General features: G+C 41.0%; 1 protein-coding gene across 10 annotated transcripts in view; it reads left to right on the forward strand.

Moving 5' to 3' along the window:
* Positions 1 to 21,869, forward strand: part of PEX5L (peroxisomal biogenesis factor 5 like) — a 239,956-nt gene that overhangs the window by 203,720 nt on the left and 14,367 nt on the right. For all 10 annotated transcript variants that reach the window (XM_004382311.2, XM_004382307.1, XM_004382313.2 and 7 more), the window contains 2 exons: positions 16,780 to 16,896; positions 19,715 to 19,858. In XM_004382311.2, the coding sequence (XP_004382368.1) occupies positions 16,780 to 16,896; positions 19,715 to 19,858 (261 nt within the window). The remainder of the gene's footprint in view (positions 1 to 16,779; positions 16,897 to 19,714; positions 19,859 to 21,869) is intronic.

The raw sequence follows: 21,869 nt of genomic DNA on the forward strand, positions 1-21,869 counted from the left end.
TATGGCCCCTGGACACCCTTTTAGCTCAGTAATGAAGTCAGTCCCAAGGTTCACCCTTCAGCCAAAGATTAGACAGGCCCATAAAACAAAATGAGACTAATGGGGCACAACAGTCCAGGGACAAGGACTAGAAGGCAGGAGGGGACAGGAAAGTTGGTAAGAAGGAACCCAAGGTCGAGAAGGGACAGTGTTGACATGTCATGGGGCTGTTAACCATTGTCATAAAACAATATGTGTATTAACTGTTTAATGAGAAACTATTTGTTCTGTAAACCATCTAAAGTACAAGAAAGAAAAAAGTCAACCACTGGAAATATATAGATATATATATATAAACTGTTTTCTTCTTAGGTGAATTAATAGATTGGTTAAATTATTTATTGTTCAAAATCCCTTATTTGGAGACGTTTGCTGTCACTCTGTTGTGCTATACCAGTAAGCAATCAGTTGCTGTTGAGTCGGCTCTGACTCGTGGTGCTCCTATGCGTGTCAGAGTGTAACTGTGCTCCATAAGGTTTTCATTGGCTGACTTTTTGTAAGTAGATTGCCAGGCCTTTCTTCTGAGGTGTCTCTGGGCAGACTCAAACCTTTCATTTAGCAGCCAAGCATGTAAACCATTTGCACCGCCCAAGGACTCCAGTTCGTCTGTAAGGAAGAACATTCAGTAATTTTTTAAATTAAAAAAAAGAAGAAGTATTCTATCAGAAAGTATCGACCCAAATACAAATACTTAAATAAATAAAAAGCCCTTGTCCTCCTGTATTTTGAATGAGTTTGAGGAAGTCTCTACGTACATGCTTTTAACACCCATTTATGTCTAGTTTTAAAGATTTGAGTGATCCCGAATTTAACTCTGCTTCAATCCTTCTCTTCCCTGTTGGTAGGCTCTGAGGAGTTCGCCATATGAAAACAGAGCATGTTTATAGTTTATTTTCACTAAATACTTAGTTAAAATGTGGGACTACAATTATCCTGGAAAACAACCTTTTAATTATTCAAATGTCATGACGGCACAGCTTAGATGCTACACTGACCTTTACATTTCTTTTGAGTCAGCGATGTTCTTTAGAGTCTAAATATCCTTAAAAAAAGTAAATCACGGACTCTGTCTCCAAGAACAAAAGTAAAAAGCCTCTAATGCCGTCTTGTCCTCACAGAACTTCGCCAGGGCTTTTTGTTCTCTGCTGGTTAGCAGCATCCACTATGGACTCACGCATCGTCTCTCATCTCTGTGGACACGTGAATTTTACAAGTGATTTTATTAAAATCATAGTAATAGCAATGCAACCTGACTCTAGTATAACTATTTACAGTTTACAGAAATTTTCCCAAATACTTGAAAATAAAAAAAGATTTCATGAAATTCCTTTTACATGACTGTGACTTCCTTGAGGTCTGGAAATATCTTTTTTAGCTTCATAGTCCAAGAACACAGTCCACCTAGAGCCTAGGGTTTCATACATATTGAACTTATCTGAGCCTCCCAACCTATTATTCCCTGCCTGTTATCCTATGGATAAACTTTTTTTTAACCAGTTTTTTTAAGTACCAAACATCCTTGCTTCCAGATCCTAAGAAATTATTTCAGATGAGGCATAGTTCGCGAGCATGAACGATAGAGAGCTCAGAGACCACTGGACGTCCACCAAGTTCTGTCTGGATTGGCCTGATGCTGATGGGCTATAAAAGCACAGACGGGGCCAGACCTACACACAAGTCTCCACTCTGCATTGAGGAGCAACCTTGCCTTGGGCAAGTTAATCTTTGTGACATTGGTTTCCTCATTTATAAAAATGGAAAAAAGCCCATTTTAGGCATTAAATGGTAGGGCATGAGAAAGCTCAGGTAACCATTGATTCATCCAGTATTTGCTGAGCACCTGTCAGGCCCCTGATGTCTGTCCTCAGGGATAAAAATGTTAGCTTGGCTGTTATTTCATTTAATGTACAGAATTTGATAGAGCGAGCCCTAATTTAAATCGACTTTAATCCTTCTGTTCCCTACCATCTGAACATCTGATAGGGTAAGAGCAGAAGAAAAGTTCATGCTACCTTCTACTGCTCATTCAAACTTCGTTTGTGAGTTAGTTTTCTTTTTTTTTTTAAATCTTATTGTGGTAAATTATATATAAGATAAAATTTGCCATTTTAACCACTTCTACGTGTACGATTCAGTGGTGTTAATTATATTCATAATGTTGTGTAATCATCACCACCATCTGTTCCCAACACTTTTTCATCATCCCAAACAGAAATTCTGTGCCCATTGAGCAATGGCCACCAGTTACTGTGGAGCTGACTTTGACTTATGGTGACCCCGTGTGTGTCAGAGTAGAACCGTACTCCATAGGGTTTTCGGTGGGTGAGTTTTTGGAAGTAGATCACCAGGTCTTTCTTCCAAGGCGCCTCTGGATGGACTAGAGCTTCCAGCCTTTCGGTTAGCAGTCTGTCACGTTAACCGTTTGCTCCCAGGGACTCCCAATTAAGCAATAACTCCTTCCTTTTCCTCTCCCCCACCTCTGGTGACCTGCAATCTACTTTCTGTCTCTGTGCATTTGCCTATTCTAGGTGTTTCATAGAAGTGGAATCACGCAATGTTTCTCATTTTGTGACAGACTTATCTTACTTAGCATAATGTTTTCAAGGTACATCTACGGCATAGCATGTATCGGAACTTCATTTCTCTTGATGGCTGAATAATATTTCATTGTATGGATAAATCGCATTTTGTTTATTCATTCGTCTGTTGATGGGCACTGGGTCGTGTCCACCTTTTGGCTACTGTCAATAATGCTTCTAGGAACATTGGTGCACAAGTACCTGTTGGAGTCCCTGCTTTCAGGTTTTTTTGCCTCTATACCTAGGAGTGGAATTGCTGGGTCATATGGTAGCTCTGTGTTTGGAGGACCCGCCACACTGTTTCCCACAATGGCTGTACCTCCTACATTCCCACCTGCAGTGCGTGGAAGCTCCAGTTTCTCCATACCCTCTCCAATCCGTGATGGTCTCTGACGTTTGATGGTAGCCATCCTAGTAGGTGTGAAGTGGTATCTCATTGTGGTTTATGAGCTCATTTTATCTCAGCCTCTGACTGAAATTACAGGTTGGTCCCATAGCTTTTCCAGTCACTGTAAGACAATAAAAAGTCCTCCAGACTTTTGACTTGAGACTTTCAATCTCAAGAACAGTGTCAGTTCAATACCTAAAATCGTGTCCTCTGTAATAATTACATAAACCTTCTGTATTCACACTTAACTTGGAGCTTTTCCCATCCCCAAAGCTAGAAACTCCTTTAGGCCTGATCCTCTATAGTAGGCAAGTGCCAGGTTGACCTTCTGCCCTGGCTCCACTTCCTTCCCCTCTGCTGGCTGATCACTGTTTCTAACCCTCCTGCTGGGACCCAGGAGCAGTGAGCAGTAGGGGAAGGAGCCCAGCCTTGTGTGGCAGGTACAGTCATGACCAGGCGTATGTGCTGTCTGGGACTGGGGGATGTTTAACCTGAACACGCTGTCTCGTGTTCTGCTTCTGTGGATGTCTCGTGGATTTCTGTCAGTAATATCCAGCTGCAGTTCCAGTAAAAAATGGCGCCAATCCTCACCCTTCCAGGAAGTCATCCTGGGTTGAAGTCAAGATAGCTCCAGGTTGTCTCACTTCTTGGTGGCCCACTCTGGTCTGTAAGAAACATATGTCCTTGACCATTCTCTTCATAGAAATGCTCTCCCCTGGTCCTTTCAACTTTAACCCTTTTATAAGGGTTAGAGGCTGAACAATGAAAAAAAAAAACAACTATATATACATGTACATACATACATATAAGGAGCCCTGGTGGTGCAGTGGTTAAGTGCTCAGCTGCTAACCGAAAGGTTTACAGTTTGAACCCACCAGCTGCCCAGAGGAGAAAGATGTGGCAGTCCGCTTCCATAAAGATTACAGCCTCGGAAACCCTATGGGGTGGTTCTACTCTGTCCTGTAGGGTTGCTATGAGTCAGAATTGACTTGATAGCAGTGGGTTTGGTTTTTTGGTATATATACATTTTTTTTAATTGTTTCTTTTGCAAGTCCTGCATAGGTAGTTCATGCTTTTGAAACCGCAGCCCAAACATAGACTGAAAGAGTCCGATTTTCACATTCCAGTGTAGTTTCTTCATTTCTGATAGAAAAGATGCTGAGAGCAGTATTAGTGACCTTGTATTTCTAAACAGAATGAACTTGGTTTGTCTGAGAAAATTAAGTGACAAGAGACAAGCAGAAGGGCTCTGTTCTGTTCTTTTCTCCAACCAAGATCATATTTGCCAAGCAACAACATTGATCAGTTCTTAAAGCGAAGGACAGGGTAGCAATGCAGAGAGGGATGAAGACGAGCAAGGTTGCCTTCGTGAAAATGTTACAAGAGTAGGAACTAGGAGACATGGGTTCTGGCCCTGGTTCTGTCAATAACTAGCTAGTGACCTTGGACAAGTTACATAATCTCTGAGTTTAACAGCTATAAAATCTGAGTTGTTGTGAAGGTCAAATAAGCGAAAAGACTTGAAAGCTCTTTAAAAGCTATACATATTCAAGGTGACAAAATTGTTGCTCTTAGTAAGAGGCAGTGAAGTTCTGTCACTAAAGCCTCTTATTTCTTCATTTTAAAATCTCTCAGTTTCACCCTTTTCTCTCCACTCCCACTGCAGTCACCCTGGTCTAAACACAGATTACTGCCCCAACCATCACAACTTATCCCCCATAGAATGGAGCTGGACTGGCTATTCCTAAGGCCTCTTTCTTCTTATTGTGATGACAGGACTCAAGGAGACAGTAAACAGAAAAAGAAAACATGGCTGTTCCTTTCCCCAACCATTCCCATCCTTGGCCTTGGCTAAGAGTCAAATAAGGCATTTGGTTTAACAGGTAAAGATTGGGTAGATAGGATGGATGGATGGATGGATCGATGGATGGATGGATGGATGGATGGGTGGTAGGTAGGTAGATAAGTACGTAGATAGACAGATAGATAGAAAATTGAGAGGAAAAAAATACTAATGGCAGAAAGTTTGACGGTTCAAACCCACCCAGAGACGACCCAGCGACACCTTGGAAGGCAGGCCTGGCAATCTGCTTCTGAAAGGTCACAGCCTTGAAAACCCTCTGGAGCAGTTCTACTTAGCACACAGGGTCGCCATGAGTTGGACTCATGGAATCGACTCAGCAGCAACTAACAACAATGGCAACAAGAGGAGATTACAAGTTTTCATAGTTTCGATGACTCACAAACGCCCCACAATGGTTGTTTCTTGTTGCAGTGTATGTCATCTTTCTATTCTCACTTGCTCTCAATCTCTGGCAATCTTGCTTCCACCTCTATTCCACTGCATTTGTTCTGGCCAAATCATCGCATTTCTGTTACTGTTTCCTCTCATAGGCCTGCTTCGGCCTCATTTAGCCTCTTAGCATCGTTCAACACTGCCTCCACTTAATGGTTCTCCTCAGTTGGATGTTCTGACCCCATGCTCTTCTTCCTTCTTGAGTCAGTTCTTCCTCCTCTGCCCATTCCTCATGGCTGGTGCTCCTCGGAGTGTGACATCACTCTCCTCTCCTGGGTCTCTCAGTGGTTGAATGTATCCCCTCCTGTGAGTCCAGTCACCATCCACATGCTGATGACTTCAGTATCCATATCTCTGGCCCCGGGTTTTCCTCCTGACACCACACCCACATAGCCCTCAGCCTACTCAACATCTGTGCTTGAATATACCAAAATCACCCCAGACTGACAGATCTGGGACTGAGCTCATCATCAGAGCTCTGCTTCTCCTTGTCTGTTCTCTACAGGGTCACCCAAGCCAGAAGTCTCACACCCTGTCTCTTGATTTCTCTGAAATCTAATAAAACGCCAAGTTGTGTTCATTCTGCTGTCTAAATGTCTCTCAAATTCATCCGTTTCTATCTCCACTGCCAACACACTACTCTGATCGTTATTCTCTCTTATCCAGACAGACAGACAGCCTCCTAACTGATCTCTCTGCCTCCGTCCTCCTCATTTCAGCCAGAGTAATCTTTCTAATAAACAGATCTGAGTAATAACTTCCTACTTGCCCTTAAAATCCAAACTCATTTGCCTAGTTTTATATGGTCCTTCATGATCTTGTTTGCTTTTCCCCCTACATCCTCAACTCTGACTTCCTCTGCCTGATGTCTACACTGGCGTCACTATAAATTAATATTGGTTCCCAGAACGGACTTTTACATATGCTGTTCTTCCTACCAGAATGTTCTTTCCTCACACTGTTTCCTGGCTAGTTTCTCTGTATCCTTAGTGTCTCAGTTGGCTATCACTGCTTCCAGGATGACCTCTAACCTCCCAAGTCTAGGTTGAGATCCCCTCGTCTTTGCTCCCAGAGAACCTTACTTCCCTATCACAGCATTTAAAGTACTGTATTGTATCTGGCTGTGCCCCCACCAGACTGTACCTCCAAAGGGAGGAGCAGCATCTGTCTTGTTCACTGCTATATCCTGAGTGATTAGAACATTGCCTGCCAATGCAGAGTCGTCAATAATGTTTGAATCAAGTTAGCATGATTGCATTCACCTCCCCACGTACCCCCACCACCAGATCCAGGGCTGAGGAGCTCCTGGCAGCTTTCCAGAGTCCTTGCCTTGCTGCTGAGTCAGCCAGTTTGATTTCAGTGTCAAAGAAAGCAGCTTCAAACATTTTCCTTCCCCAGACCCTCATAAGATAACAAACTAGATCTACATTCTGTCTTTACAGTTAGTCAACCCTTGTGATAATCAGGCAGTCACAAAGAAAAAGGGGGTCAAGGTATCAGTACAATATGATCAATTCAATCTGAGTACTTTTTTATCTGATTTTTTCTGCCTAAGTGACTGAACCACCTTTTTTCTCTTTAAATATCCCCAAAGGGTTGTTACCTTTATAATAACACAGATTGAAGCCACCTGCCACAATAGCCAATTCTGAGACAGGGGCCAGGTGAGCAGCAAGAGTTTTATTGTATATCAATATGTAGGAGACAGAGGGGAATAGATACTTCCACAAACCCATCTCCCCAACTGGAGACTTGCCAAAGGCTTTATAGGGACAGGATTATGGGTCTTAGAAGTTTGTGTTCGTTGCTTCTTGAGGTGGTCACGTCTCATATGAATTAATCTTTTACTGGCATGTTTGGGGGTTGTCTGGCAACATCCTGGTTTTTGTGTCACAGCAGGGTGCTTTGTTCGATTTTTCATTTCTAGATCATTATCACTTGTTTTCCACCCTCCAAGGAGGAACATCGGTTAATCTTAAACTTTTTATAGAGACTGGAATGGGAGGGAAAGAAAAGATCATGAGACAATGTGGAGTTTAGCCATGGGGAGTAATAATAGTTGAGCTGGACCTGCGCAGCCTCTTTCCCACGCAGCCCCACAAAGTAGAGATGGTGTCTACCTGAGTATTGATACAGCAAATTTAAATTCTTTATTACCAGGAAAAATGTTACCAAGAAAACTGCTTTTAAATCGATCCCTCTGGTGGCCCTTTCAAAGGAAAGGGGAGGAGGGAAAGAACCTGTTTAAATGCCTGGATATCCTAAGGCAGCTGTAAACTGTGGCTGTCAACAATCCCTGAATGGGGACTTTCGATTCTCCAAGCCAAGTGTTCCTTGTTCATTTCACTTAGTGCTCACAACAGCCCTGCCATGTGAGTGTTATTCTCATGTTAAGATGGGGAAACAGGAACATAGATTCAGTAACTTATTCAAAGTCACACAACCATTAAGTGGCAGAGCTGGGATTCTAACCCCGTGTAACTCCAAAACTCCCGCTCTTAAGTGCTGTTCCCATGTAAGGCAATGTTTGGATGCTCTTAGTTTTGCAGGCCCTCAACCAACCATACCTAACCTAACCTAACCCATTGCCATCGAGTCAATTCCAACTCATAGCGACCCTATAGGACAGAGTAGACCTGTCTCATAGCGTTTCCAAGGAGCGGCTGGTGGATTTGAACTGCAGACCATTAGGTTAGCATAATTTGTTGGTCACTAGAAAATAATTCCTTTTTCCAGGATTTTCTCTTGTTTAAGTTATTTTAAAAGCAACAACAATAATGGAAATCAAAAAGTCAAGGAAAGGGTGGCCAGGAACCACACAGAAATCCCACTATACTGATAATAAATTGTCTGTTTTCATTTTTTCTTGTTTCTTCCAGCCTTTGTCCATTCTGTATACATAATTATATGTAGTTTCAAAGGCCATTTTAAATGACTAGTTAGTATTGAAGAGAGAAACACATCCAATGAGTTGTCGTCTCAAAAACATACCAAGAGCAGAGTTTTTTTTTTTTGTTTGTTTAATTCCTCCCTCCACATTCTGAGTTTCATTTCCTTTCTTGAACAAAAATAACAAAATCTTGAAGAATTCTGATTCACACAGCAGATGTGAAGATTATAGAACCTGTTGGCTAATTGGAGACAAGCTTGAGTAGAAACAATTGACCCCTCTCTCCACATGTTGCCTCCAGAACTCCAACCGAGTGCCTTTAACAGCAGTGCTTTGTTATCAATAAATGCAAATACCACTCATGCCAAACACAGATATAATCGTGTGAAATTCCTGCTCTGCAAAGTCATTGTTTGCTAATGAATTTGCTGAAAGTCCTCTCAAAAGTGACCCCCTCCTACTTAACCAACAGGTTTTAGTCTTTGTCTTTAATACTCCACTTCTCTATGCCCCTTTGCCAGGTGAGGAGGACAAGGAAGGAGAGAACAGAAATCTTAGAGAGAGGTCTTAGGTTCTCTCTTAGAAATGATTCTTGATTTCTCTGATATCCTGCTCAAGCCTCATATTGCAGTATTTCCAGCCTCCTGTGCTCTTTCTTCCCCTTCCCTTCATTTTCAATTTTTCTTCCACACGTTTCTGCAGCTAACCTGCTGGCACATTGGTGAGAGCCTCAGGCTATTTGCCCAGGTGCCCACCAACATCTGTAGTGGTGCCCAGCTCCACTAGCACAAGGAAACTTGCCTCTCCCAGAGGCAACTAAAAAATTGGTGTTGAGTGCTAGTACCAATATTTTTGTTTTCAACATTTCTGAACCACACAGTTTAAATGGTTTGTGGGTGTTGCATCCTCTCTATTCTAGGAAATATTCTTTTTAACTTACAAGTAATAAAATAATATTAGCTACCATTTCCTTAGCCCCTATGTAAGTTCTAAGCACTTTACATGTATCATTTCACTGAACGCTCACACTGCTCTGAGAGAGGTTTCATACATTTTACAGATGAGGAATCTGCATTAAAGGGATGAAATAAGTTGCCTGAGGTCACGTGACGGGGTATGGCTAGAGTTCCAGCCTGGTCTACCTGATGTCAAAGCCCATGTGTTTTCCTCGCTGCGCTGTTTAGCTTGAGAAAGGGGAATGCATGGTAGATCCATTTCATATCTTACAGAGACTGTATTAATTTTGAATCTTCCTGTTTAACTGAATAAATTAATTTGAAAATAACTTTGCCTCCAAAGACACTGAAGGTTGTAAACCAAAAGCCAAACCAGTTGCCATTGAGTGGATTCCGACTAGTGGTGACCCCATGTGTTTCAGAGTAGAACTGTGCTTTCAAAGGCTGTGATCTTTCAGAAGGAGGTCGCTAGACCTTTCTTCCAAGGAGCCTATAGGTGGATTCGAACTCTCAGTCTTTCAGTTAGTAGCCAAGCGCTCAACCATTTGCACCACCCAGGGACTCCATCAAGGTTGTAAGGGTCAAACTTCCATCTGATCTGTGAATCCTTCTAAACGGTATTCCTGACATTGGTCATTCAGCCTGTTTGAAGACTTCTAATGTTGAGGAACTCATTCTTCTGAGGAGGAAGGAACATTTCATTTTCAGGCAGCTTTATCTTGTCGTTGATAAATATCTGTCTCCCTGGCACTGCCCGACTCTCATCATCCCCCTGAGCCTTGCTTTACCAGGCTAAACTGATCCTTTAACCATTCTCGTAAGGGAGTTTACCTTATGCCCATAGTCACTCGTTTGAATAGACTCCACTTTGTCAATGATGCCCAGGACTGTAAACTAATTCTGACCTAGCAAAAGACTATCCCATTCTTGATCCCATTCTTGCTGCATATCTATCATTGCAACCCAAGATTGAATTTGTTCTTTGGGCAACCTAACATTGAATTGTAAGTGAAGTAGAGAGGTGCTGAGTGCCACCATTCGGTCATCCTCCATCAGCCTGGGCTACTGGACCCCAAGGCAATGAATGAGGTCGCAAACTGAGCTACACATTATTTTACTTCATCAGAATTATTTGTTGTAGCAAATACTTCATCCAAACTTGTATATTGGTTTTCATTTCTCAGCATGGAAAAGAGGTACTTTCTTTCCACCTGCATATGTAGTGTTGTTTTGTTGGTGTTTTCTTTAACACATTGGCAGTTAATCAATGGATGTCTAAAGGGATACAAAGAAGGCCAGATTCCTCACTGGTACAATCAGCATGTAATTCACAGTTATCAGTTCTTTTACAAGGTGATCCAGGATTTTTCAAATTGACAATTACTTTGACCACAAAATTGAAAGTATCTTTAACCCATGAAGGACCAAAATAGACTGGTGAGTCAGAACTGATAATATGCTACCATTCCTTAAAATTCCCTGGTTCTTAAGAATAAATAAATAAATGCTTATTTTCTTATTCTTTATGTCTTAATTGAATTAATATTTAATTTTGTTATAGTTCTTGTAGAAATTTTTATTTTCTAGTTTTACAACCAAAAAAGTGAAAGAAAATGTCAAATATATTTTTGGGAAAACACTAAAATATAACTTTCTATATTTTAAAATGTCAGTGATGGACTAGAAACTCCGTTCTAAAAATGTGATCCTATGCTAGGATCTTCCTTCCCTCTTTTCTGATCTGAGTCACCCTGCAGAGAGAAAGGAGTTGAGCTACAAATAGACTCAGTCTCCTCACTTTATACATGAGGGAAAATAATGTACAGATGGGTTAAAATGACTTGCATAAGTTCTCAGGGATAATGGCAGCTTCTAGGCCACACCTCTCTTCTTCCAAATCACTGGTAGAGAATATCAATGTTGAGGGAAATCAGAGGCAAGAGATTGCTCTAGTATGCAGTCATTTGAGAAACAACATAGAGGAATTGAAATTAAAAGAAAGTAAGCTTCTTTTTATTTTTTTTTAACCAAAGCTTACTTTCCACCAAAATGACCCAGGCTAGCAATAGAAATAGATACATTTCAAGTATGGTGTTGGCGAAGAATATTGAATATACCAGGGATTGCCAGAAGAATGAACAAATCTGTCTTAGAAGAATTAGAAGAAATAAAACCATGATGCTCCTTAGAAGCCAAGATGGTGAGATACGGTCTTGCTTACTTTGGACACGTAATTAGAAAGATCAATCCCTAGGAAAGGGCATCATGTTTAGACAAGTAGAGAGTCAGCGAAATGAGGGAAACGGCCCATGAGACGGATGCACACAGTAGCCACAGCCGTGGGCTCAAGCACATCAAAGGCGGTGAAGATGGCGCAGGCCCGGGCAGTGTTTCATTCCGCTGTGCTCATGACACCGGGAGTCTGAGCTAGAGCCATCGCAGCTAACAACAACATCAAAATCAACAGAGAACCTCGGAAAGCTGATGGAGTAAATTACTACAGTTGCATCCCATAAAAACAGCGCTGTTGGTACATTTCTTTACCACCGATTTTGGATTAACAGCCAGCACTTAACCACTGCATCCCCAGGGCTCCATATGTATTTAAAGCAAATCGAAACACTACAATACTCATAGCATGTACATCTGAGCTTTAAGGTTTTGGGTGATTTTGTTTCTTCTTTTATATTTTTCTCCATGGTACAAAAACACTAATAATCCTCATAACCACTAGCCAAGGTCGTTATTCTAGCTTCATTTTACCGCTAAGAAAAATGAGACCCAGAGAAGTTCAGGGACTTGCAGAAGGCGGGTGTTGAGGACAGAATTTGACCTAGGTCCATCTGAGGAGGAAGCTGCTGTTCTTAAAACTGCCATATTGTATATCCCAAGGTTTTCATGAGTATATACCATTATTATAATAAGAAAGCTATTTAAAAATAAATAAACATGGACTGCAGACACTCGTCAACTCATTTCTGGTATAAGTGGCTGATTTGTTACCTGTAGAGGAATAAAAAAAAATTCTACCAAAATCCCAGAACAGCTAATAAAATCATCAATAAAAAAAATTCCACCAATCATGTATGAGGTGTTTAAAATTCAAATATGCTTCAGGTTTCTCTGAAATTTATTAAAAATAGAAAAAAAATCACCATACTAATTGCAGTGATGTGGATGAAAATTGATTGTGCTAAACATAGCCTCCTGTAATTAAATGAAAACTGGGCCATGCACTTTTAATTAGCCAGCAGTAACTTATTTTAAGTAGTAACAGTAAGTCCCGGTGTAGCTCATTAAATGACAGCCTGGCAGCCCCACCGTAGCTGAAGTTCTGTCTTCCACGGCAGTCTTACTGATCTTCTACTGCTCGAATTTGAAGCTGCAGGAAAAGTGAGGTATCCTTTTGTAACTCAGATGTACACATTATCAAATCCCCCTCAGTCTTTCATTCAGAAGGCTTGTAATATGCTTTAAGCCTCAAGGAAGCTCACGAGGAGAACATAGTGGCCTCAGAAGGGATATGCAGCTATTGTCACAGCCACCACCCAGCAGGAGGCTTGGAAAAGTCCGTAAACATTGCAACAGTCACGTGATAGATTTTTCTTAGTTTCTAGTGCAGACAAGTTGAACCTGTGTCTTTGAAAATCTATTTTAAAAAATGAGGGTACCCAAAATTTTCTCCAAACTCCTCAGTATCTAAAAATATTCAGGTTGCATGGTATTCAAAAAAGGAAAGGTATTTTTCTTTTTTGTCATTGCTTTTAAACATTTATTATTATTATTACAAAAGCAATGCATGCTCATCATAAAAATTTCAGAAAAGTATGGAACAGTGTCAAGAAAAAATCCTCTATCATCCCATTGTTCAAAGACAGATCACTATTAACATGGTAGCAGACTTCCTTCTAGTCTTTTATCCAGCCATTGCTTTTACATATCTGAGATCATTCTGTTTGCACCATCTGGCATTCTACTAGAAAGACCCTGTGAAAAAAAACTTGAACTTTATTGCTATCCTTAACCTGGAGACTTAGTGGCCATTCCATGTGCTTCGAGCATCTCAGACACAGGCTGTCATGACACCTGCTGCCTTCATCCTTTGTCACCGGAAGGCCTCTGCCAAAGGGACAGAACCCACTTCTGTTGTAGGAATTATTATCTGAAATAGAAGAGGAGAGCAAGACCTACTGTTTATTTCATCACCTGGGATTAATCACACTGGGCCAACCCTCCTCCCCTGAACATTTGTATCCAGAAGAATAAGGTAATGATTATCACTCAGAGCAAATTTGAAGAAGAGCTCTTGACACAGGGCAGCCACCACCCAGAGATAATGGATGGAGTGAGTGTGAGACCACAAGGATTAAAAGGTGAAGGGCAACCTGAAGTCAAGAGGATGGCATGTCGACAAGTCACAGTACTTAGATTCATAGAAATCGAGATTTTTCAGGGAAAGAATATGAATCTCAGTCCCATAATCAGGTGTGCAAGAAATACTCATTTCTTTGTTTTCTTTAAAGAAAATAAAAGTGATTTCCAAGCTGGCAGGTAATTGAGTCTTCAGCTGTGTTGGGTCCCAGCCCTCCCAAGGCCACACCAAATCTGGAAGGCTTCTGCAGTGCCAGAAAACAGGGCAGAGTCTCCACCCTCTTGTCTGTCGTGGTGACTGCTAACAGCCATCCAAGCCCAAAGTGGTTCCTTGAAATTTGGTTTCTCTCTATTTCCAGGCCACACAGAGTTCAAGCCCCCATGTCACAGTCTCAGTCATTCTCTTGGAGGTCTCATGCCAATTTGCCGGAGAATAAAACTGGGCACAATATCCTACTATCTTAGAAACTGCCGATGTCCATCACTTTCCCTGTGCCTGAAAAATGCCCCCTTTCTCTCTCACATTTTTTAAGCTTCTTGCCCCTTTCTTCTGCCTCCCTCCCCAGGACATCTCAAATACTATTTTCAGGCTTCATAAAATAAAACCCAGTCAGGGAGACGTCTTGCAGAAAACTTCAGCTCCAGACCAGGAACATACACCTCTCCTGAAGTAAAAGGAGAACATAAGGCCTGGTTTCCTCTTAGAAGAGGAAATGGGAAATTATAAGAAGAAAAACACACATTTAAAAAATTTTCCAAAAATCATCCTGCCATAGAAATGATTTTGAAGATATTCAGTCTAGTTCCCACCCAAAGACCAGTCCATTCTTTAGCACCAGGAGGCCAAGTTTGCCATAAGGGGACAAGGGTGGGCTTTGAAGCCAAATTGGGATTCAGATCGTGTGCTGTTGTTGTTGCTAGGTGCCATCGAGTCGGTTCCAAATCATAGTGACAATCCATCTCATTGAGGGTTGTCATGGTTTGAATTATGTCCCCCCAAAAATGTGTATATCAGTGTGGCTGGGCCATGATTCCCGGTAGTGTGTGATCTTCCCGTGTGTGGTAAATCCTGCCTCTATGATGTTAATGAGGGAGGATGGGCAGCAGTTGTGTTCATGAGGCAGGACTCAATTTACAAGACTGGATGGTGTCCTGAGGCAATCTCTTGAGATATAAATGACAGAAGTGAGCAGTGAGATAGGGGGACCTCATACCATCAAGAAAGCAGTGCTGGGAGCAGAGCACATCCTTTGGCAGAGAAGCTCCTAGTCCGGGGGAACACGGAAGAGAAGAAGCCCGACAGAGAGAAAAAGTCTTCCCCTGGAGCTGATGCCCTGAATTTGGACTTTTATCCTATTTTGACTGTGAGGAAATAAACTTCTCTTTGTTAAAACCATCCACTTGTGGTATTTCTGTTATAGCAGCACTAGATGACTAAGACAAGGGTCTTCCTCTTTTTTGCTGACCCTTCTTTACTTTACCAAGCATGATGTCCTTCTCCAGGGACTGGTCCCTCCTGATGACATGTCCAAAGTATGTAAGACATAGTCTCTCCATCCTTGCCTCTAAGGAGCATTATGATTGTAATTCTTCCAAGACAGATTTGTTTATTCTTTTGGCAATCCATGGTATATTCAATATTCTTCGCCAACACCACAATTCAAAGGCATCAGTTCTTCTTCGGTCTTCCTTATTCATTATATTCAGATCCTGTATAATCCTAGATTTGTGACCTTAACCCTCTAGCCTCAGTTTTCTCCTAGCACAGAGTAGGATCAACTGATATTACTAAAGACTCTCTAACTCTATTAAAGTAAAATCAAAGAGATTTATTGGAGCTAATACATCATTCAAATGGGGGTCATGAAAACCTCAGGGATCTGAAGCTCACAGATCCCAGGGAGGCAGTGCAAGTACCACATGGTTATACTGCCATAGGAGGAACTACGAACCACAATGTTCTGACTGTTTTACAGCAACTGAGGTCAATGAAATGTGGGACAAAGCATAGTGTGATTTTTAACGTCATTGATTAATACAGCTGGAATACATTGATTGGCTAAAGGACGTAATTGCAAGGTCTGTGGTCAGGGAGGGGAGTCTCATGACCTTCACAAAACAATTGCATGATGTTGGCATGATGATACTGTCAGGAACAGGTCGTTAGCATTACCTGGCCCAGAGCAAAAGCTCTCTTGGGGAGATTTAACACAAAGAGTTTTCGATAAGGCTCGGTTATTGATTCACAGTCTTAGCCTAACTATAAAGCCTTAACAATAGGATTGGTTTCTAAGCAACAGGGTTTAAATATGTGTGAAAAGTTACACTAAAGCTTTAGCATCGGTTCAGCCATTTTATTTTAGGCCAGAAGACTCTTTTGTTTTATATCCTATATCGCTAATCACTAATTTTACCTACTCGAGTCACTGCCCAGCCAGTCCCAAAGCAGTTGCCCTAATTCCTCATATCCGAGGAGGAACTGCAGGAGAGGCTCCCCTTCCTAAATCATGCACCTGGTGACCTCACTAGAAGCTGTTTAAGTTGTGGACTTCCACTTGACTGGTCTTTGGTCCTTCAGATGGTAGCTATTGCTGGAGAAAGTCATAGCTAATCCACTTCAACACTTTGAGCACTGAGTACCCTCTAGAAGCTTTTCAACCTTGAGTAACATTGAGTGTGGCCAGTGTAAGGACAACTACAAATGGAAAATAAATGGGTAAATTCCCCAGGTGAAAACAAGGGAAGGAGCTCCCCTCCTCCACTGCTTTCTCTAGGTTTCACTTTAGATAACCTGTAATTGTGAATTCTTTGTCTTTCTAGAAAGTATATAACTTCAGGTAATCCTCCTATACCTTCCTGTTTTGCATAAACTTAGGTGGCCCAGTCCTATCTCCTGGCCAGAAAGATAAGAAAAATGAACAAATATCTTTAAAAATGAATGTAATGATTGTACCCCCTTACAGCTATAATCGTTAAGATTTCTTTCCGCCTTTGCAATCTCTTTAGTGGATTGCTTGCATGTATCACATTCTGGTAATGCTTAGTCGATAATAAAGCGTTTCTTTCTCTTCTATTTTTTGTGGAGAGGTTTTCTGGGTTGGTAGTAGATTTTGTTTCTAATAACTTTTCCCCAACACCAGTTTAAACATTTCTTCATCTCAGAATTCATTTTTATCAACAAAGAAAACTGTCTCTCAGAATAAACCAGATGATGTAGCGTGTTCTTACATCCGTCTCTCCTCATTTTTTCTGTCTCCTAGTCAGATACAGAGTTTTGGGATAAGATGCAAGCAGAATGGGAAGAAATGGCTCGAAGGAACTGGATATCCGAGAACCAAGAAGCCCAGAACCAAGTTACAATCTCAGCTAGCGAGAAGGTAACCATTTATGTTGTTATAAAGGCTGACCAGCTTTCTGAATTCTTTAAGCTCATATTTGATGAATAAGGCAATAACTATTTTATCAAAACTCCAGAAATTAAATAGACAGCTTATTTTCAGTCTGACCTTGAAAGAATTCTGATAGATATAAACTATATAATCATCTGATGCGTGAAGGCAGCCCAGCTAGAATGAAATGCTCTCATTTTTGCCGGCCAGCTAGAGCTTGGATTCTGAGTGCTCGCTAATCCCACAATGCTTTTGCCAGTCAGTCACATGAGTCACACCTCAGTGCCAACAGTAGAAGGGTATCAATGGGCAGGGGAGTGAAGTTAAGCTTAGGGTTATTATTTCACCAGTGGCCATTATATGACTTGCAGAGAGAATCACAGAAAAGATACTCTTCACACAACTAGGTCAAGTCCCGGGATGACTCCTCAGAGACAATCCCCTGATAAAAGCCCTAGCAAATGCATGAGTGCTGTGGACAACAAGCCAAATGACCCGTGAATCCCCAGTTGCTCTAGGATTTCTGCTTTTAAAAATGCTTGAGGTCCACATTTCAAAAGAATATCATTTGAGGAATAAGTAAAAGTGACTAGAAATATACAAAGAGATGTTGAATTTGTTTAAAATATATGTATAAAAATGTACATAAAAGTTATATTATGTTTTTTGTGATGGAGGAACTCTCCATACTATTCCATTCTGGGTAACTCTCATGATTTTTAGTTCAATTCAACAGAGATTTATTGAATGTCTACTCTGCACTAGGTACTGTACATATGATGATGAATAATCCTTGGTTTTAGGGAATTTGCAATGTACGTAGTCATTAAAATGTCTGTCTCCACACCAGCCCAGGGACAAAGACTAGAAGGCAGGAGGGGACAGGAAAGCTGGTAATAGGGAGCCCAAAGTCCAGAAGGGAGAGTGTTGACATGTGGTGGGGTTGGTAACCAATGTCATAAAACAATATGTGTACTAACTGTTTAATAAGAAGGTAGTTTGTTCTGTAAACCTTCATCTAAACTACAATTTAAAAGAAAGCATTGAACATTCAATAAGTATAATTTCTATTAAGAGAAAAAAAAGTCTATCTCCTTCCAAACATTTTCTGTCCCTCAGTAGGCTAGACAATCTCATAAAATCAGAACAACCATTTCATTAAAAATGAGTCAATAAGTATTCACAAAAGGGCAAATATTGCATAATCCTGTGTCTAAGAAATATCGACAACAGGCGAATGTGTAGAGACCGAAGTTGATGAGTGGTTACAGGGTGTGAGGGAGAGGGAAAGAAGGGCTCATTGCTTAGGGGCTCTGCGTTTCTATCAAGGGTGACTGAAAAATTTGGAAACGGATAGTGCTGATGGTGGCCAGCGTGATGAACGTAATGTCACCGGATTATAGACTAAAGAATATTCAATTGGCAAATGTTTTGTTATATACTTACCATGATAATTTAAAAAATAAAAAAATAAATAACTGCTTTGCACAAAGAAATCAAAGCTAAGTGAGGAGACAGAACGTTGATGAGGGTTGTCGGACTGGGCTGGACTGCGTGCACCTGAGGCCCGCTGGGAGCCCTTAGCCCCTCACTCCCCGGCCTCCGCGTCCTCCCCGCCGCCACACAAGCTGCTCATCCCCTGCAGCTGTCAGTAAGGGGCTTTGTCTTTCTAAGCACCTAGGGAGAATGAAGGGCTCCACTCAGCTGTACTTTAAAACCTCAGTAGCATCATAAAATGACTAGCTTCTTTGTGTCTCTCAAATTAGAAGAATTGTACGATAACTATGTTGATAAGGTTGAAACAAATAATATCTCTCATATACTTCTGGTGACAGTGTAAATTGGGACAAACTTTCTCAAAAATAATTCAGCTCCATGGATCAAGGGCCTCAAAACAGTTCCCATGATAACTTAGACTCTAAGTCACTCTAGATGTCTGTCCTAAGGTACTAATCAAATGCAGACAAAATATGAGCCTGAAGCTTTCACTGTAGCTTTATTTAAGATAGCAAAAAATAAGAAATAACCTAAATGCCCATTAATAGAGGATTGGTTAAATAAATTTTAGCATATTTATATAAATAATTTTATTAACCTAGGAAAATGCTCACTAATATAAAACTAAGTGGGACATAAGCTACAAAATTGCATACGTAGTATGAGCCGATTTAATTTATATACTCACAGAAAAAATAGTAGAAAATTATCTGTGCATTCTGTGTTGTTTAATTTTTTGAAATAAAGAGAATATAACTTTAAAACATGCATTCTCAGTGGGGCCATATCACCTCCAATGGAGCAAAAGTTGGTTCTTGTGGGGGCATGAAAAAAATCTTAGGTATTACAATGGCTTGTTCCTCCAAAGGACCACAGGACATAAACAAATTATAGTATATCTGTGGTATGAATATTTCAGGGCCAAGGCGTGGGGAACACTTAGGAAGATAATACCTAAAAAAATCTCCTTGTGGGGGATAATGGTTCAAAAAAAAGTTTGAGAAACAAAATAAATGCATTACTCAGTATTTTAACTACCTTGGGGAAGGGGATGATTAAAACAAAAAGAAAGAAAGAAACATCAAAAGGAAAACAAACTCCAAAATAGTCTAAGTGATTTTAGGCTGTGGCATTACAGGTAACTTTTGGTCTCTTTTTCTGTTTGTTGGTTTTATTTAAACTTGTTACAATGAGAATATAAATACATTCATAATAAGGAACATAATAGCAACAATGTTTAAAGAAAACTTACTGAATGTAACAATGAAGAGATAAGCTGATCATGTCTTAGCCCTTCTCTCTGATGTAGGGATATTACTTTCACACTGAAAACCCCTTCAAGGACTGGCCTGGAGCATTTGAAGAAGGCTTAAAAAGGCTGAAAGAAGGTGACCTGCCAGTCACCATCCTGTTCATGGAGGCAGCGATTCTTCAGGACCCGGGAGATGCAGAGGTGTCCTTTCCCTTCACTCTACCCTGCTTACAAAGTGGCTGCATGTGCTGATGGGGAGGGGCAGAGGATGACACCAAGCTCTGCTGGGGGGCAGTGATAACCGTATGCATTTGAATCAAGTAAAGGTTCCCAAAATGATTAACCTGGTTTAGGATGATATTTGTTTGAAAGTTACAAATAGGTACTTATTTTCTAGCCAAATTTGCACTATGTAGAGTGCCCCAAAACAGAAGGTGGGGACAAGAACTGGACAATTGAATTTGTCAACCTGGAAGCTCACCAGTGGTTTTCAAGGAGCAGTGTATTGTTCTGCCTGGGTCTAGAGCCACGCCATTTATCACTCTTGACTTACTCACTCGACATTTATTGGGCACGAACTAGGTCCCAAGAATTGTGCCAGGCAATGGCTTAAAAAAATGAAGGGCTGGAACAATGGCAAAGTTGAAAAGACCCATTTGTGTCTCTCTGGGGGATGGGTAAATCAATCAGTGCAGTGTGGTGGGTGCTATGTCAGAGCTGTACGGGCGCTAGGAGAGCAGAGAGCAGGGCTCTCACGGAGTCCTCCCGCAGCAGAGAGTCCAAACCTGAGCTCTGAAGAATGAGGATTACAAACAACAGAAAAAGCAGCTCCTGTTTTGGTCTTGCGGGGGGAGGCCAGGGGAGTTGAGTTATTAAGAAGGAATGGTATGTGGGGTAGACAGAGGGGCGTGGAGTCAGGGAGAAGATGGGAGAGGAGAAGGCAGGAGAGGACTCTACTAAAGAGAGAGACATGATCTGATCTGCATCTTAGAAAACGCACCTTTCCCTCTAGACTAGGAGGTACTGAGGAGGTTTCTTCCTGTTCTGTATTTGTGGAAACCTAGGAAGGCCACAATAAGACAGTGTTGATTTAAAGTCTTCTTTTTGTAGTTTGTGAGTAAATTTTAGGGATCATCTTAGAAGGAATATTCCCAGAGGAATTTGAAGAAATTTTAGGAATGTGTATACACAATGCTGAGAAGGCAGTATAGAACAGTGGTTAAGCCTCTAGTCTGCTGTCCCCTGACTGTGTGGGTTTAAATCCCTGCTCCACCACTCATTGGCTATGTGTGACCTCTAAGTTATTGAAACCCTACAAGCTTCAGTTTCTTCATCTGTAAAATGGAGATCATGATAATAGTCACTATCTCACTGGGCGTTGTGAGGATTAAGTTAGCTCATACAAAGAAAGTGCTCAGCTCAGTGCCTGGCACATCAGTATTTAACCTTTGTTATTGCTGTTGCCAAAGGAGCCCTGGTGGCACAAATGGTTAAATGGCTCAAACCCACCCACCAGCTCCACATGAGAAAGACCTGGCCATCTGCTCTGGTAAAGATTACAGCCAAGAAAACCATACGAGGCAGTTCTCCTCTGTCACATGGAGTCGCTATGAGTAGGAATCGACTCATGGCAACTAACAACAATATTTTTATTGGTTGTACTTAGTTTGTCAAAAAGAATCGGAGCCCTAGTTACAGCCCCTCATACCTTGTTAGTCAAATGGTTTACAGAGAAATGAGGTTGAACTGAGAGATGGAATTCTGAAACAAAATATTGTAACTTTAAAAAATATACATGAATCATTGTAGAAGAGAAAATCGTCACACTAACATAAAACTACAGGCCACCCTCCCCCCGAAAAAAATAATCATGTCGCTTTACATTTGTAAATACTATGTGTTTTACAAGATATTTTCGTTTATCACTTGACACAACAATCCTGGGAGATAAAAGAAATGTTATTATCCCAGATTCATAAATGAGAAAATTAGGAAGGGCAGTTGGTAACTAGTGGATCAAGGCAAGAACCCAGAGCTTCTGAATCTATAGAAAACCCAAGGCTAAGATATGCTTTATGAAGAGTGAAAAATGACACCATGTCCAAAGGCTAGGAAAATGTCCCCAGACAAAGACTGTTTCATCAATCTTTTCTTAAGATGCCTTCCAAAATGTATGGAAAGTGAAATCAAAATAGAGGCTACTCTATGTACT

Source organism: Trichechus manatus, unplaced genomic scaffold (assembly GCF_000243295.1).
Source record: "Trichechus manatus latirostris isolate Lorelei unplaced genomic scaffold, TriManLat1.0 scaffold00092, whole genome shotgun sequence".
NCBI classification, from domain to species: Eukaryota; Metazoa; Chordata; class Mammalia; order Sirenia; family Trichechidae; genus Trichechus; species Trichechus manatus.